At 34.5% G+C, this 15,647-nt stretch overlaps 2 protein-coding genes and 1 long non-coding RNA gene across 11 annotated transcripts in view; 2 read left to right on the top strand and 1 right to left on the bottom strand.

Annotated features, from left to right (window-relative positions):
* The window catches only part of LOC143145643 (cyclic nucleotide-gated channel alpha-3), a 289,694-nt gene that overhangs the window by 76,649 nt on the left and 197,398 nt on the right, over nucleotides 1-15,647 (top strand). For all 6 annotated transcript variants that reach the window (XM_076309207.1, XM_076309209.1, XM_076309210.1 and 3 more), the window contains one exon: nucleotides 632-1,058. In XM_076309207.1, the coding sequence (XP_076165322.1) occupies nucleotides 716-1,058 (343 nt within the window). In that variant the 5' untranslated portion in view covers nucleotides 632-715. The remainder of the gene's footprint in view (nucleotides 1-631; nucleotides 1,059-15,647) is intronic.
* Nucleotides 9,429-13,372, bottom strand: LOC143145644 (uncharacterized). 3 transcript variants are annotated; one of them, XR_012991742.1, is made up of 5 exons: nucleotides 13,267-13,372; nucleotides 12,870-13,196; nucleotides 10,896-11,998; nucleotides 10,597-10,825; nucleotides 9,429-10,224 (listed from the first exon to the last, which is right to left on the bottom strand). XR_012991742.1 is itself a non-coding variant. In XM_076309212.1 (3 exons), exons 1-3 carry the CDS (start codon nucleotides 13,283-13,285, stop codon nucleotides 11,709-11,711), a joined length of 636 nt encoding a protein of 211 aa, XP_076165327.1. In that variant the 5' UTR covers nucleotides 13,286-13,372; the 3' UTR covers nucleotides 9,429-11,708. The 3 variants fall into 3 exon arrangements, 1 of the variants encoding a protein (XP_076165327.1); XR_012991741.1 differs by having other exon boundaries at nucleotides 10,597-11,998; XM_076309212.1 differs by having other exon boundaries at nucleotides 9,429-11,998.
* LOC143145645 (uncharacterized) lies at nucleotides 14,350-15,138 on the top strand. Of its 2 annotated transcripts, none has more exons than XR_012991744.1 (3): nucleotides 14,350-14,460; nucleotides 14,570-14,714; nucleotides 15,021-15,138. It is a non-coding gene; the product is annotated as an uncharacterized LOC143145645 (long non-coding RNA). The 2 variants fall into 2 exon arrangements; XR_012991743.1 differs by having other exon boundaries at nucleotides 15,012-15,108.

Here is a 15,647-nt window from a genome sequence, read left to right as displayed (position 1 = left end):
GTTCTTCCTTCGTTTTGGTACATACGCATATGACGATATAATTAAGTTCTTTTTAATGTTTAAATTTCTGCTGATTATTGTCCGTATGCAAAAACTTAAACTGTGAAATTATTTGAATATATAGATACATCCACATTTAAGTAACAGTATTTGAATATTAGAACGTTTGTGCAAAGAAAGAGTGAAAGAAGGAGAGGGGGAGGAAGAGAAGGACAATTTTAACAAAATCTTAGTTGTAGTATCGATATTGACTCTCAGTAGACACTACATACAGGTCATTAAATTTTCTATGTGAATGAGTTCCAACTTTTTTTTGTCATTTGCCTCATTAATTGCGACGACTCTCTCTCCCAATTATTCCAGGTTAACGAGATTTTAGTATTTACGAATTGCTCAAATGTTCTCATAAAAAACAATCTATCAATAAATCATAAATAAAATACTAGAAACTTTGAACCCTATTAATACAAATACACGAAGACACAGTATTCTGTGACTCGGATTCTCGTGAACTCTCACCCAAGTAATCGCTGTAGATAGAAAATGAATTTCTATCTCAATCTGGTCAGTCATTATGTTTATCACCTCGAAAATATTACCTTTGTCTAAACGCTGAATGAATAAATCGTAGGTGGACATCCTTGGTCGCGAGCACGGGCGACTTCGACAAAGACAGGAAGTAAAAAAGACCGGAAGGCTGGATCACCTCCGTGGAATGTCTTCGAGCGCCAAGCGGCTGGTGCAGTCGCTTAGGGGCCGTAGCGGAGGTGGTAGAGGCAGCAGCGGTGGTCGCGGAGATGCTGGTGGTGGGGAAGGCAGTGGCGGCGGCGGCGGTGGTGCCAGTACCAGCGCGACTAGGTTATGGCATTATGACAGCGGCCACGAGCTCGACGAGATCTCAGTAGTTGGTGCTACTACCAGGGGCAGTGAAGGTCTTCCTACGCCCACGACACCCTGCCACTGTGGTGGCCTCAAATATGGCAGCGGTCAAACTCTCTACAGTATCGCAGGCTTGGTACCTCCTGTACCCACTGCATCTGCGCACGGAGTCGATTCAGGTGAGTGACATTACAAAACCGTCATTGAACAGTTTATTTCAAAAACCTTTGAAATATATTGTTTAATCCAAGTCTGGTTAACTCGTTATCCATATGTAGAGCGAGTCTAGACGTGTAGCTTTCTTCGAGCAGGAAACCACGTTTCCGTACAGCGTGGATTCTGTGTCGAGATAACACACGAGTACAGAACAGACATGTTCAACTTATTGTTATTACTATGTAGTTCGTAGGACAAATGACTTCCTCTGACTCGACTGGCTATCGAGGTTGCGCTCACAGTGTGGGCATTGCTCAAGAGAGTTACATATATGTCTTCCGCTTCTGGGAATTCATGAGCCTTTTACGACTCACATGTCGCACGACTACTAAGAACCTACTTGTAGAAGTGCCCCGACGGAATGTCATCTCGTTTGAATTAAAAGTGATTGTGTCATCGATCCAAACCTATCGACTTAAAAGATTGTTGCCGAGACCATTGGTTATCTTACTTTTCTAATAAGATCCTCATTGGTGATGGACAGTATCCCTAAGCAACTCTCTATTTACTCCACTGTCCTATATATGTCGAGTAGCCCAGAATCTTACCGCTCATCTCGTTGGTAACCATCGTAAAAATGATTTTCACCCTTCTTTTCGAGAGACAGACACAAGGGACGATAGAGGAAATAGCTCGGATGTAGTAAATGTTATTTCAGGTACACAAATAGTATACAGACGAAGATTGGTGAGACATGGGACTCTGAGTCCACAGAACGATCCAAAGGAGAATGTTCAACTTAATCCACACCTCCGTAGGACAGGGGACCCGCGATGAAATATTCTATGAATGTGTACAAGTGTAAATAGTGAGCTGACTAAGGATAGCAAGAAGATCCGAAAATATGCATAAGACGTGTTGAAAAATCAAAACGTTTCTAAAAATATGCTTTACAATTTCGTGAAAATTGACTGATGTAATCATAAAGGTAATACTAGGGAAACAAAAGATTCAGATAAGTAACCTGCAGTCCTTCAATATATTGGTTAAATTTAAAAATATCCAACACCAAACATATTTCTTGTGCATCTCTCTGTTTCTATTATTATTTATTATTCTACACTGTATTAGGATTTGATTAAAAACTATACGAAACACACATATTACTATAGAAGACACGAAACAATACATTTGAATAAAATCGAATGTTGCCAATCCTGATAAATAATCATTTATAATTTTCGAAATTAGTTTTATTCGCAAGAAGCTATATGATTGTGTATTGACGAAATTGGTGATATAAATTGAATGGACTATGACTTAGCAGCTGGAAAATCTTACATATACATATGTCGTTAGAGTAGCCAATAACCATGACTCACACATGGTACATGCAACGGCCATCAGTGCAAACCTACAACACTGCTTCTCTAAGTATGAGTTAACGGAACTGCATCTCAGGTAACGTCTGTGGGCTGTTTCATAGCGACAATGTAAATATAGACGAGCCGGTGTTTCGGCCTCTAGTGAGGTTTGTGTACATTTGGATTATTGTTAGTAACTATTAATGCTTGTACGTAAGACAAGGCAGTGCACCTACCTACCTGTCAGTTTCTCTAGGTTTCGCTTAATCATAAACATCAACAAGGACAGCACAAACATTTTAATGCGGCGTAGTACGATTGCAGTTGATCGTCATCTGTCATTTCTTGCTACGGCATCGATCGATCGAAGCTTTGTCCACGAACTATAATGAACGTTTATGCCTACGAGAAGCTTCTCAACTCAGCTGAGTTGGCCAGGTTTGATTTAATCCATTTACAACGACAATGATCACGCCCATACTGATGTGATCACTAATGTGACGAATGTAAAAGCAAACACTCGGTCAAGACTCTACGTAAACATCTTAAGTAATAATAATGGAAGCAGGCTACTGTATCTGCGCAACGTATTGGTCGTTAATCGTGAAGATGGCCATTTGGGTTTTATCCAGTTCGTCATATCGGTACGTCGTTCCTGAAAATGGCTAGTAAGGTTTTGATGTATCAGAACATCATTCGTGAAAATATATTGTCAGACATTTACATACTGGTATCTAGTTCATTGTGAATGGCTTAAGAAGATGGAGATTACAGCAGCGTATAAAATCTTTTAGTTAGTTTCAGTATTTCATAAAAATATTTTCTCGAAAATTTCAATAATATCTCAAGGGAAATCATATGGTGAAATCGTTTTTGATTTTCTTTCACAGTATGTGTGCTTTATTCTGCAGGTGCTGAAAATAAATTAAACTATGTGTAAATGTTGGACCATATGAGCCTGTTTACTTAATTTAAGATTTTTACGATATTAAAGTGTACGGATAAAAACTCTTCATGTGATATTTCAATATTTAACGATCTTGAACATATTTTAATTACGCTTTCTGCGTTTGTTTATATACCAGTCGTATTTGATGTTAAAATATTTTTATATTTATTAAACGGCATTTATCAATAAGTGATAAATTGTGCATTAACCAATTAGTAGCTTCCACTCCTTGTATTGCTATCTGCTCCACTCACTCATACTTTTGTCATTTATGAAATTAATAATTGATTCATTGTACGATTTGTATTTGTCTTAAAATATATTTCGCGCGATATATTTGAAATTTATGAAGGTAAACTTCATCATTTGCGAAATAATAATTTTCAATGTTCAGGCGTCTGTTTACTTAAATTTCAAATTGGACACAGATGAAAAATATGTATTTCTCTAATTCGTTCTTAAAAACATATAAATGTCCTTTGTTAATGATTATATTTTTTTCTTCAACTTCTAATATAGTTATGAATGGTAAATCAAACAATATTATTTCAATTCTATTCACTGTCTGAGACAAAAAAAAACAACAAGATATATGATTTAGTTATTCTATATAAGTTGCTCCTAATAAAAGTCAGTAAATTATATGTACAGATTTCAGAAAAGAAAATTTTATTTGATGGACTACGATGTTTTTATAAATGAAGTATTTTATTTGGCTGCCAAGGGAATTTTTTAGCTTGGTTACATAACTCTTTTTAATATACCTCAGGTGGGTCGTCAGAGTAAAAGATAATATAATTAATAAAAAAGATTGACGTGTTATCTAATGTTTTTCGAGATTCGAATTTACATCTATTACTATTTGTAATTTTCATTAATGATCTTGACAACACACTAACCAATGTTAAACATTTACTTTCTAATGTCACGTAAGTTTATATACTTCAAACTTATCTCATTTTTCAACAGACTCCGGACTGGATATTTAAACAACAAACTTGATCCTTCTCCAAATTCCATACAATAAGGATTGCTCTTAACCGTCATGCTTTCAAATATTTTGGCACAACAAACAATTTACTGTTGTGGCCAATTGCCAGAATCTGCGGTTTAGGTGTAATCGATAATCATTTTTCTTTTACTTTACATGTTAAAAGTATTGTTATTGGATCGATCAAGTTGTACAGCCTCATCAAATGATATTACTCCAGCTTTAAAATCTCTATACAAGTAATAACTCTGTTCTGTATAGAATTGTAATAATCTACACATCATATGCCTACTTAACCTACTGTGCCAAGTGGATAAATTGGGTTAAGGTACTTTTACGAGGTGACTCTGGCTGACGATTGTAGAATAATGTTATTTATATGAGGAGATGTTTTAGTGGTTAATTACGAAAAAAGACAACTTTGGAGTTTTGAACTTATGTACAAGAGAACTTCGGTAATACAAAAATTGGGACATTTTTTCAACTTTGTAGTTTGTGGAGGATCTCGAGAAACATATTCGAAAATCTTTTTTATCAACATATATAAAACAAGTTTGGAGTTTTGAACTTATGTACAAGAGAACTTCGGTAATGCAAAAATTGGGACATTTTTTCAACTTTGTAGTTTGTGAAGGATCTCGAGAAACATATTCAAAAATCTTTTTTATCAACATATATAAAACAACATTGGAGTTTTGAACTTATGTACAAGAGAACTTCGGTAATGCAAAAATTGGGACATTTTTTCAACTTTGTAGTTTGTGGAGGATCTCGAGAAACATATTCGAAAATCTTTTTTATTAACATATATAAAATAAATAACGTTTTTATATCTATCATGTTTTCAAAAGAAAAACTGAACTTCGTTTTATTGTAAAATAAAACGTTTAAAAATCATTTTAAAATAAAGAATGAACTTGAAATAAATAAAAATTTCTATTTCTTTTCTAATATTTCAACATTTGAAAAACAGGACTATGTAGAATATTTACCAGTCACAAATGTAAATAATCTATGAATACAAATATTTTGATGATAATTTTAAATGTATGACGAAAATATAGTATAACGTATAACGAAATGAAGTAATTTTCGTTACTTTAATGAAATGAAAAGTATCCTTATAAAAGTTATACGGTTTTAAAGCATATAATAAAAAGTAATACTGTGATACTATCTATGATAAAAGATGTTCAAGCTTGTCTTCAAGCTAGAGGTGATCTCATATCGAACATTTCTTTTGAAGGTAGATAGGGTAAGGTAAGGTATTTCCAACCATTGGGTATTTACTCAAATGGGGTAAAATTTTCGCTTTATTACCTTCAATATAAGAAAAAATAAAATTCATTACACTATTCGTTATTTTACACGATATTTCACGGTATGTCTATGTTCCAGTAATATTAATTTGAAAATATTACTAAATTTGCATATGCTATGGAATAGTACATGAATTAATAGTTATGAAATTTCAAAATATAAAATTTCAAGATTTTCAAAACGATGATTGTACGATAATTTGAAGCCAATATTTGTAGAATATCAGTTATCTGCAAATTTATCGTATAAATAAATAATTAGAGAAGTTAGAAATTGAACAATATCTCTAATAATTCGTTGTTTAAAGATAGAATTCTAGCACGGGATTAGATATCAGGAATCAACTACCATCACTGTTTATGTTTTTTTAGTTCGAACTGCCAGTTACCTGTGGAAACAAAAACCAGCTAATCGAATTTCAAAGCGATGCCGTATGCGTATGCGTGTGGTAACCTTTAATGCAAACAACCAATCTTTTATTTCACATTGTTGCTTCATAAAATATTATCAATGGATTGGTAAAATTTTCTCGATAAAAATAAGTCAAAAGTTTTTCAATAATGTCAAAATCTCATTTTCATTAAAAAAAATGTTGATAATCGATTAGTGGTTCTCTCATAATTGTATAATGAAAATTATTAAAAATTTCGATTCGCATTGGTCTTGAATCTCCGATACGCAGCATCGTTATGAAATTTTGACCATTTACTCGCTGTTATAGTATATATCTCACTCATTAGTGTTCTGTCCATTTATCATTCTCTTCGTGCGGCCCATTTAAGTTTGGTCAGATAGGGGAAATAATTCTCTACCGATTCTCGATTAAAGAAAGTTGGTGGTTCCAATGTTCAATTTTGAAGCGAGAAGTTACTGTACTCTGCAGCGATATATGCGATGGTTCTCGATTCTTTCCTTGACCAAACACAAACTGTTGGTCCTGTACGAAGTTGTTTTGTTTTCTATGGCGAAATCAGAGGAAATGAAGCTCGATGATAATACAGAGTTCTTCGTCAACGGTTTAGCGGTTATTACAAAAGAATCTTTATGGTCGCGTTCAGCTTCCAAAGGTATTAAGAGTACCGAAGTATTGATCCCCTTCAGTCCACATAACACTAACGCGATATCAATATCAACACAGTGAGAAAGCTATTTTAGAACGGTAAAGAGATGAGGAGGGAGGGGACGACAAAGTGGCTATTTATGTCGTGGAAAATCGAAAGCTGGACTTGAATCTCGTACAATGATGAACAAATTATATCTGCACCTATTTTTGAAGATAATATATTTATTCGATATATTATGTAAAAGAAATGTACGAAAAGCTTATTGTATATGTAAATAAGCAAACCACTACACAGTTTACCATTTTTTGCTTTTACTTTTACAAGATAAACTATTTTTATATTTTACTTACTTAGGCTTTCGTTAATTATTTATTATTTAATTATACATTCGATGTTCAATTAGATATTCAATGGATGTCTCGGTAAGCATTTTTAAATCTATGTACATTTATAACTTTTTACTCGGTTTTTCATACAATTTTTAATAGCAGGATCAAATTTTATACATTGCGACTAAAAAATTTAAGATGACCTTCGCATTTCAATAAAAAAGCGAAGTGGAAAGAAACTAATCACAGCAGTACGTTTTCACACAACAAACGGTTTCCAAGTAATTTATCTGGCAAATCTTGATGTGCCACCCGGTATATTACGCGATAAGAAGAAGGAACGAAATCAATCTTCCATCGAATATATAAGAGAAAGGGTTTCAACAGTGATTGAAGAAATTGTGAAACTTTGAAGATTCTATTTGTATATTATCGAATCTAGTGACCAAGATATTAAATGTCAGCGTCCATCGTAAATAATCTTGCGTCCGTGGATTCAAAAAACCTACATTTGTAACTATTATGCTTTAGAGATTTGACCTTTCAGATGTAACTCAATCTAATGAAGATGACTAACGAGATAACAATTTAGTTTTCCAATATATAATACTAGTTTTGCACGTATATTTTTTACGTCCTTGTGCTTTGGGAATAACATCTTGCAAGATTAATTATAATTAACAACTTGGAAGACTGCAGTTCACGACTTATCAGCAAGACCAGCTGCAAGGGATATGGCCCCTAGGGTGGCTCTTTTAGAAATGCGAGTCTGATTGAAGCAGGGTGCACCGCTCTCACGTACTGGAAGTGCTAATTAACCAGTACTAAGAACTGCAAGATAACTCAACTGGAAGTGGTGTTGATAGCGTCACAAAGGTTTCACCGTGGCTTAAATGTTACCACAGGCGTCGCCTGAAGATGTTGACAGAGTTGACCATTCCCCAGTCCTTCCTAAACTCCAGGGTTGACAGATGGTGGCAATTGGTGGCTTCATATTGAAAGGTAGAGTTTTTACTTACCGTGTGAGTTGCGGTTAATCAATTCGCGTAGTGTCCTGCGGAGACGGTAGAGGTTTAGAAAGGCTTCTTACCAACCGGTGTGAGTACATGGGGCTTCCATCCCGGTATCGCGCTTGTAGATCGCGTGTCCGTATAGATCGTCTCTATACGTACACGCTGGTGGGCGTATCTCAATTCCAGGCTCGTGGGAGCCTTTTTTGTGGAGTTATCAAAGCGCGAACTGTCACGTTGAATGTACGAAGATGAAACGCAACGAATATTCGAAATTTTCGCTCAAAGGAGCGGTCTACTACCTCCGAATACTTGTTTATTAAGAACAGCTACGTTGTTCAATTCGTTCGAATGTTTTAACCCTGGACTAGTTTAACGAAACATTGTAACATATGCAATCAAGAAAAATGTCGAAAGTGAGACTAACATGGGACAAGGTAATTCATTTTTCTCAAAATTCGAATCTAAGAGAAAATGTCAAGAAAAGATCGATGACGTATTTGTTAATAATAAAATCAAACAATTATAGTAATTCCAAGTACAATTCAATTTATACATATATTATTAAACGTTTCTACCCTCCACTTAAGTAGTCTTCAGTAATATATACGTAGTTTCATGAAATCTATCGGTCCCCAACAACAAAAACTTTTATATTAAATACAAACCATGATGCTTTCGTGTGTTGAAATATTCTAATTATTATATAGGTGTTGTATTAATAATACATTACAGCGAAAAAAATTCATTATGCATATCTACTAGTCATTTTACACCTCACTTCATGATAGAATGAAGTATCTATCTATTGATTTTTCACCTGCTCGCATTTGTTATATGCACGTATGTAGTGTGAGAAAGTAAATGAAACAAGCTTTTGACTGCCCTTTCTCAATGGCCCCCGACGACCAACACAACACTAACGTGCTGTCAGCGTAGCATGTTAGACTGACGCCATTGGGTCTATATTGTACTCTGTTTCATTTTTATTGTCCTAGGTATTTATGAAATTGAATTAAAAGTTGCATTTAAAGAAAAAATATCAAAATCTTCAAATTCTGAAGTAACAATATTTAAAGAATTTCAGAAGACATGGCTGAAAATAGATCAATTCGATTATTTGTTAAGCGTTAAAGATTATTATCACAAAAAGTTTCAAGACATGTAACAATTAATACTATTTAGACTTCAGCTCGAGTAAGATGAAGGAAGTACGTTTTTTCTACTTGGAGCTTTTTATCAGACAAGATGGATGACTGAAATCATTTAGTATTAAAATATATTTATTATATTTCGTGTTTGAATAAACGTATTAATTAAATTATATATATATATATATATATATACACATACATACAATTTATTCTCACGCTAAGGTATATCGCTCTAGTTTCATATTGTTAGATAGTATTTGATTATATTAAGACGCGGTATTAAAATAGATTTCTCCTTGTATACTAAAAGTAGATTAATTGTTACAAAACTAAACTAATCGTCTTAGTGCCCTCAGCACGCGTCGTTACCATCTTTGTACAACTCTCTTTTCCTACTGCCCCAAACACGCTTCTTTCCCACCCTATACTCTTACGCATATTCATTTCCTTTCATTCTAATCCTCAAGCTCTCTCGTTTCAGGCATCTGGTCACGTTCACCCATCTCAATCGCTCGTATTTTCCAAACACTCTATATTTTCTCCGGATCACACGCATTTCCTTTCGCTCTCGCGCATTCTCACGCTCGGTTATCTTGCACGACCCCTTGTAAAGGGTCGCTCGTGTCCTTCGGAAAACCTGGCGACAGTTCGGCGCCAAGTGTTTATCTTAACGCAGGTCCATTCGCACGCAATGTATCTTATTCTAAGCTTCCACTCGAAGCAGGCTCAAGTGGGAATGGAAAATTCCGATACCACAATATTAAATAATTTACAAGCGGGTTTCAACTAAATACAGCTGCAATAGACAAGTCGGTGACGCGTAACAAACGCACTGAAAAATTACCAAGGAAAAACTGGATTTTGGATCCAACTTGATCCGATTACCGGTTCAGTTGTCTCCGTTTATGCTCACAAATCCCTTTAGTCATCCCCAAATACGGGCATATCAACCGAACAAGATCGATACACGCTTGTCATGACATCGCATTAACGTCAACGATTTCTCATCTGTAATGTAATGTTAATACTAATGATAAGCTGATGACTCGGAGACAAGATTATTAGCGAATCTAGACACGATTGAACAATATACATAATCATAATGTTGTTAATTTGCCTATTTTTCATTGAATTTGCAACTAAATTCACCGTTATACCAGTATCAATGTTAACCTCATCAGAATTGAATTTTACGGTTTCAATGTTGTCAAACATTTACACTTTCTTTAGCAGTTTCATACATTGTTGTTTTTTTGTGTTTCACGGTTTATGGTGAATTTATTGCTATTTCTAATGATTTGGAGATTTTCCTTTTCTACCACTTGAATATTTAAACTTGTCTTCCAGCGAATTTAAACGGTCTATACTATACTCTTTTACCTATTCCAATGTTAGTTGTACATTGGTTCGTCTACGACACACCATAGGCGTCGAATGTTAAGAAGTACCGGTTCGTTCGTATACTCTAATACAGTTCCATCCAAGTTAGACCTCGTGAAACCTCTAGAATCTTCTCATTCTCGTCTGAATGCGACTTAAGACGTCCATTGGCTTTCTTATGAAAGAGACGCTGCCTTTTCATGGCTGGTTCTTTAGTACCAAACTGTTTCTTTGATAACGTAAGTAATTAGTTATGCTGCGAAAAAGAAATGTACAGTTAGATAGACAAATAGACATACGAGGGGTCATTACGCTGGATGGTATTGCTCCAATAGAAATTTCACTCCAATTCGATTCACGGCTTCATCGGCTTGTATCAATTGGAACTTTTTAAAATTAATTTATAATTATTTCCATTTGAACAGGTATCCTGTATTTTTAATACGATCCCGCAATACGAACCATTTCTAAATTTAGCAAATACATTCTCCTTCGAACGTGGTTGAATTTTGATTCATATTCATCGAGAAAATATTGTCAAATCATTGGTAAGACCGTTCTTCTATAATACAATACATACGCGACACGACACAAGAAAAATGCGAGCGAAAATTGCGTGCGAACAAACATCGTTTCTTAGGTTGTTCTTTCATCTAAACCTGGGATGAGGAATTGGCGCCCCGCGGGTCTGTGTATAAGAAATGCAGAAACTGAGAGGATGGGACGTGGTTTTCGATAGTTTGTTGTTTTAACGTCAACGAATGATAGAATGGAGGTCAGTAAGTAGAAAAAGAAAGACAACTGTATGTAATACGATGTGTTCGATAGAGAGGAGAAACGGTAGATTGGTGTGGAACTTCTAATGGAAAAGAAATTCCCCATCCCTGATCCAAACGATGCAATCAAGCAAAATGTCGACAGTGAGACTAACATGGGACAAGGTAATTCATTTTTCTCAAAATTCGAATCAAAGAGAAAGTGTCAAGAAAAGATCGATGACGTATTTGTTAATAATAAAATCAAACAATTATAGTAATTCCAAGTACAATTCAATTGATATATTATTAAACGTTTCTACCCTCCACTTAAGTCATCTTCAGTAATATATTACGTTAACCTATGCTAAATAATGGAACTGGTGGTCCTAATTTTTGGTAATGAAGGTAGGAGGAAGGAAAGCGAGAAAAAGGAAGGGAGAGGCATTTCATCCCGGGTCTGCTAGTAGACCCATCAGTATGGCATCCTAGCAGGTCCTGCTTTATACGCCGGGATATTGATAGATCGGTAAGGGACGATATATCTACCGATCGGAGCAGGTACAAGAACTTGCGGGAAACGATGAGTTTCCCTCTGATGGCAAGTGTGGGTAGTCCCGCCACAAAACCATAATGGAAATCTAGAACTAATATAGAAAAAAATGTTTTTGATTTTAAAATTAAGAATGATAAAGTAAGTACTTAAATTTTATAGTACTGTTATGTATTATATAGTTATAAATAAGAAAAAAAACATTGTAATTTGTAACTTAGCTTCAAGACGAAGATGTAGAGGAAACACAAAGGACAATTTCGTTTTTTTCTTTTTAATAAAATGATATATTTTTTTGTCTACTTATACTCTCAGACCAGAAATATAAATACTTAATGAGTTCACTGTCGTGCCATCATTATGCTGGATAATGAAGTTTTTCTGATGAAAATACGTCCACACACGACCATATTTGGGCTACTATTAATTGTGTATAACACGAATCAATTTTAAATTTTACAAATACGTGATCTTTCGAATGAAGTTTTATTTGAACACATTTTCATCAGCAAGACATTGCTAATCCATTGGCAGTGTTCATATTAAGAGAAACATAAAAATTTTAATTTTCATTATTCAATGACATTCGATCACAGTAATCTGATTAGTATACTCCATATGTTTTAGTTTTTTTATTTAAAAAGGTAATCCTGCTTAATAACGACAATTTTTCCATTAGAATACTCCTCTTTGAAAGTTATAATCTTTTTCGGGCGATTCTTTCACTTCTGGAAATACTCGTTATAGTTAGCTTTCGGAATAACCAACTACCTTGTCACATTGTGTTTCATGTTCTCTACATCCTCAAATATTTCGTTTGCTGGAGAATGTTTTAATTTGGGGAACAGATAGAAATTGCTGGAAATCAAGTTAGAATTCTACGGAAGCTGACAAAATTGTACGATCTCGCATAAACATCTAACTTTTAATAACGCGTTATGCTTTGAGCGACAAAAGTACAGTACCATCTAAATAAATGAACGCATCCTGATGGAATAGTTTGCTTGTCCAGTCAGTCTCTGGATCTAATCTGGCAAAGATTCTCTGTAGACTCAAATTTTGGGAAATTGCGACGAGGAACACTCGGGGTCGGTGACGAAATTCACGTGTAGAATATCGGTTGTTTGCCACGCCTGCGAACGGTAAAGCCCCTTTTACACGAATTGTGTTTTCGTGCATGGTTCCTAGCAGGGTATCCAACATGGCGTTTGTAGCACGGTACGCTGATAGAAGCTGTACTTGATTACCATTCACACAAGACGCGCTGCTGAACCTGATTAAGATAGCAAATTCTGCACAGCAATGCGACTACTACGAGTATTTATTTTTCTACGTTAATACAAAATTGTTGGTGCAATAGACCTTTTACACGTATAAACATTTCTATGCGAATATATGAAATTGCTTCTTATTGTTCTTGTTGCGATTGTTGCGTAATGGATCCATGGATCAACTTTCTCACTCACTCTGTGTTGTTCTCTCCTTGACACTTTGTTATCTACTGTTTGTATATTTCGTTCTTTCTATCCCTACTTGCTCTTCAAGCTATAGCATACATACACTGTTTATACACATTCGTCACATGCACATTCATTTTCATACTTCGAACTCTAATCCCCATTCGTCGACAGAATATTTCATGTACACTCGTCATACTCATTCTTCCATGCAAACATCACTCGGTTTCACGTCATACTTTCTTAACACAACTACAAGATCAACCACGTCACGTGATTATTTTGATCGGTCAAAAGATTATAAAAGAATTGACTGAAAGTTATGCAGCTTCTGTAATTACAAATCATTTAAACGAATTATTTACTACACAGAATGAAGTAACAACTGTAGAGATTAATAACGGTACGAATACATCAACTGCCATGAAACAACTTCTTTTTTCTACTGATCACACATTATTGTACATCTCGCATACATGTTAATTTCATTGTTAAACATTCTCTGCGTAACGTTATTGAAATTCGTATTTTCGAAGAAAAGTGTTATTGGACAATTTCAGTTTTTAAATCAAATTATCACCGGTATCGTACATTGATTTCGAACCCCTGATCTTTCGATACATATCGAACCTTTTAAACAAGTACTGAAGCAGCGAATTACTTAAAAATTATCAGAAAGACTGGTATCACGCACATCACTTGCTACCTCGTTGTCTTTTGCAATTTTCAATAGTAATACTTAATGTCAAAATTGTATCGATACAAAAAATGTTGAGTTGGTACGTATCGATATTAATGAGTACGTCATTGGATTATTTCCATTGTTGACAATAATTGCACTTTTACCTATAACGCACCGGTTGAAGTTAATGTGTCGCTTGCACCTACATAAACATATACATTAGGTGGGAGGGGAAATAATTCTGTTATCTATTGTAATTATTGACTTTTAAAAGCGATATCGACATTCGCTCAAAAACTATTGGTTATTCAATTAAAATGTACAGATGTACATTATCAACACTTATTCAGGAAATTTTATTACGTTTTACGCGTATCACACCAGATAGCTCTCGATAAATGAAAAAGAACTTTACACGTAAGTTTTTAGGATGCGTATATTTAGAATCATTATAGTAGCGCCGATGGAAAGTGTCCTAGCGGCAACCACAAATAATTCGTGGATAGTATCTAAAGGCAAATTGCAGAGGAAAGTGCTACTCCCTTATCATTGGTGTTAGCCGGATTCTCGCGAGGGACATTACCGCTTATATTATGTATACGTGCATGTTCAGCAACGGAAACTCCTGTTTTTTTTACCCGACATCGAGTCATGATTGTGCCAGACACGAGGTAAGTGCTTGAGTATAAACAGCTGTAATTACTGCTACAACAAAAATTAAACCTCTCAGAAAGGTTTTTGCATTCAGTTTGTTGTGCAAAGTTTTCTCCACTTCGCACATTTTTTCGTTACTATCCAAGTAAACAGAGTTTATCCATTCGAAATAGTAATAAATTGAAAATAATCACAACTGTTAATTATCATTTAATAAAGTGAAGCAATATTTATATACATGTGTAACTACAAATATTTACGTACACGTATGAGTCAAATTAAAAAATTGTCATTAACAAAACAATCAGAGTTAGTAATTGCAGGTAGCCTACGAGGAATCAGCGTTAACTCGAGAGAAGATCAATTTCGTGCTCTAAAAATGGAATTCAATATTTTTGAATTCAGTGGAAGAACGACACCCAATTTATAAAAACTTCTGGATGTTTTATATACGATTAAGACAACATCTACGCAAAGTGAAAGAAATTTTTCTACAGCTTCTTTTCGTTACAAAAGAAAGAAACACATAGATTGGCTGACACTGCATTAGATGCATCGTATTTTATAAAAAGTTATTTTAAAACTAAAGAGTGGTATATTATTTTGTGAAGTTTCTTTACTAAATAAATAAATTTAGTTGAATTCATCAAACATAGTTAAATTCATAGTGTTACGTTATTGTCATTATCATGTCTCTTTCTAATCAATCAAATATTTCCTCTATTAACTGTCAAAAAGTAACAAAGGCTAGTAAACAGTTAGCACATCCAAGAACAGTCAAAAAGACAATTGGAATAGAAATTGCACTATCAAAATAACTGAATAATAATTATCAGTAGACCTTTTCGTAACAAACTAATTTAGTGTCCACTTTAAATAATCTTAATTTAAGCACAAATCAATATCTATTATTGCACAAGTTCGCTACATTTGGACAACCCAAGTAATTT

This window comes from Ptiloglossa arizonensis, chromosome 4, assembly GCF_051014685.1.
Source record: "Ptiloglossa arizonensis isolate GNS036 chromosome 4, iyPtiAriz1_principal, whole genome shotgun sequence".
Lineage (NCBI taxonomy): Eukaryota > Metazoa > Arthropoda > Insecta > Hymenoptera > Colletidae > Ptiloglossa > Ptiloglossa arizonensis.
This window is presented reverse-complemented; position numbering and strand designations above follow the sequence as displayed.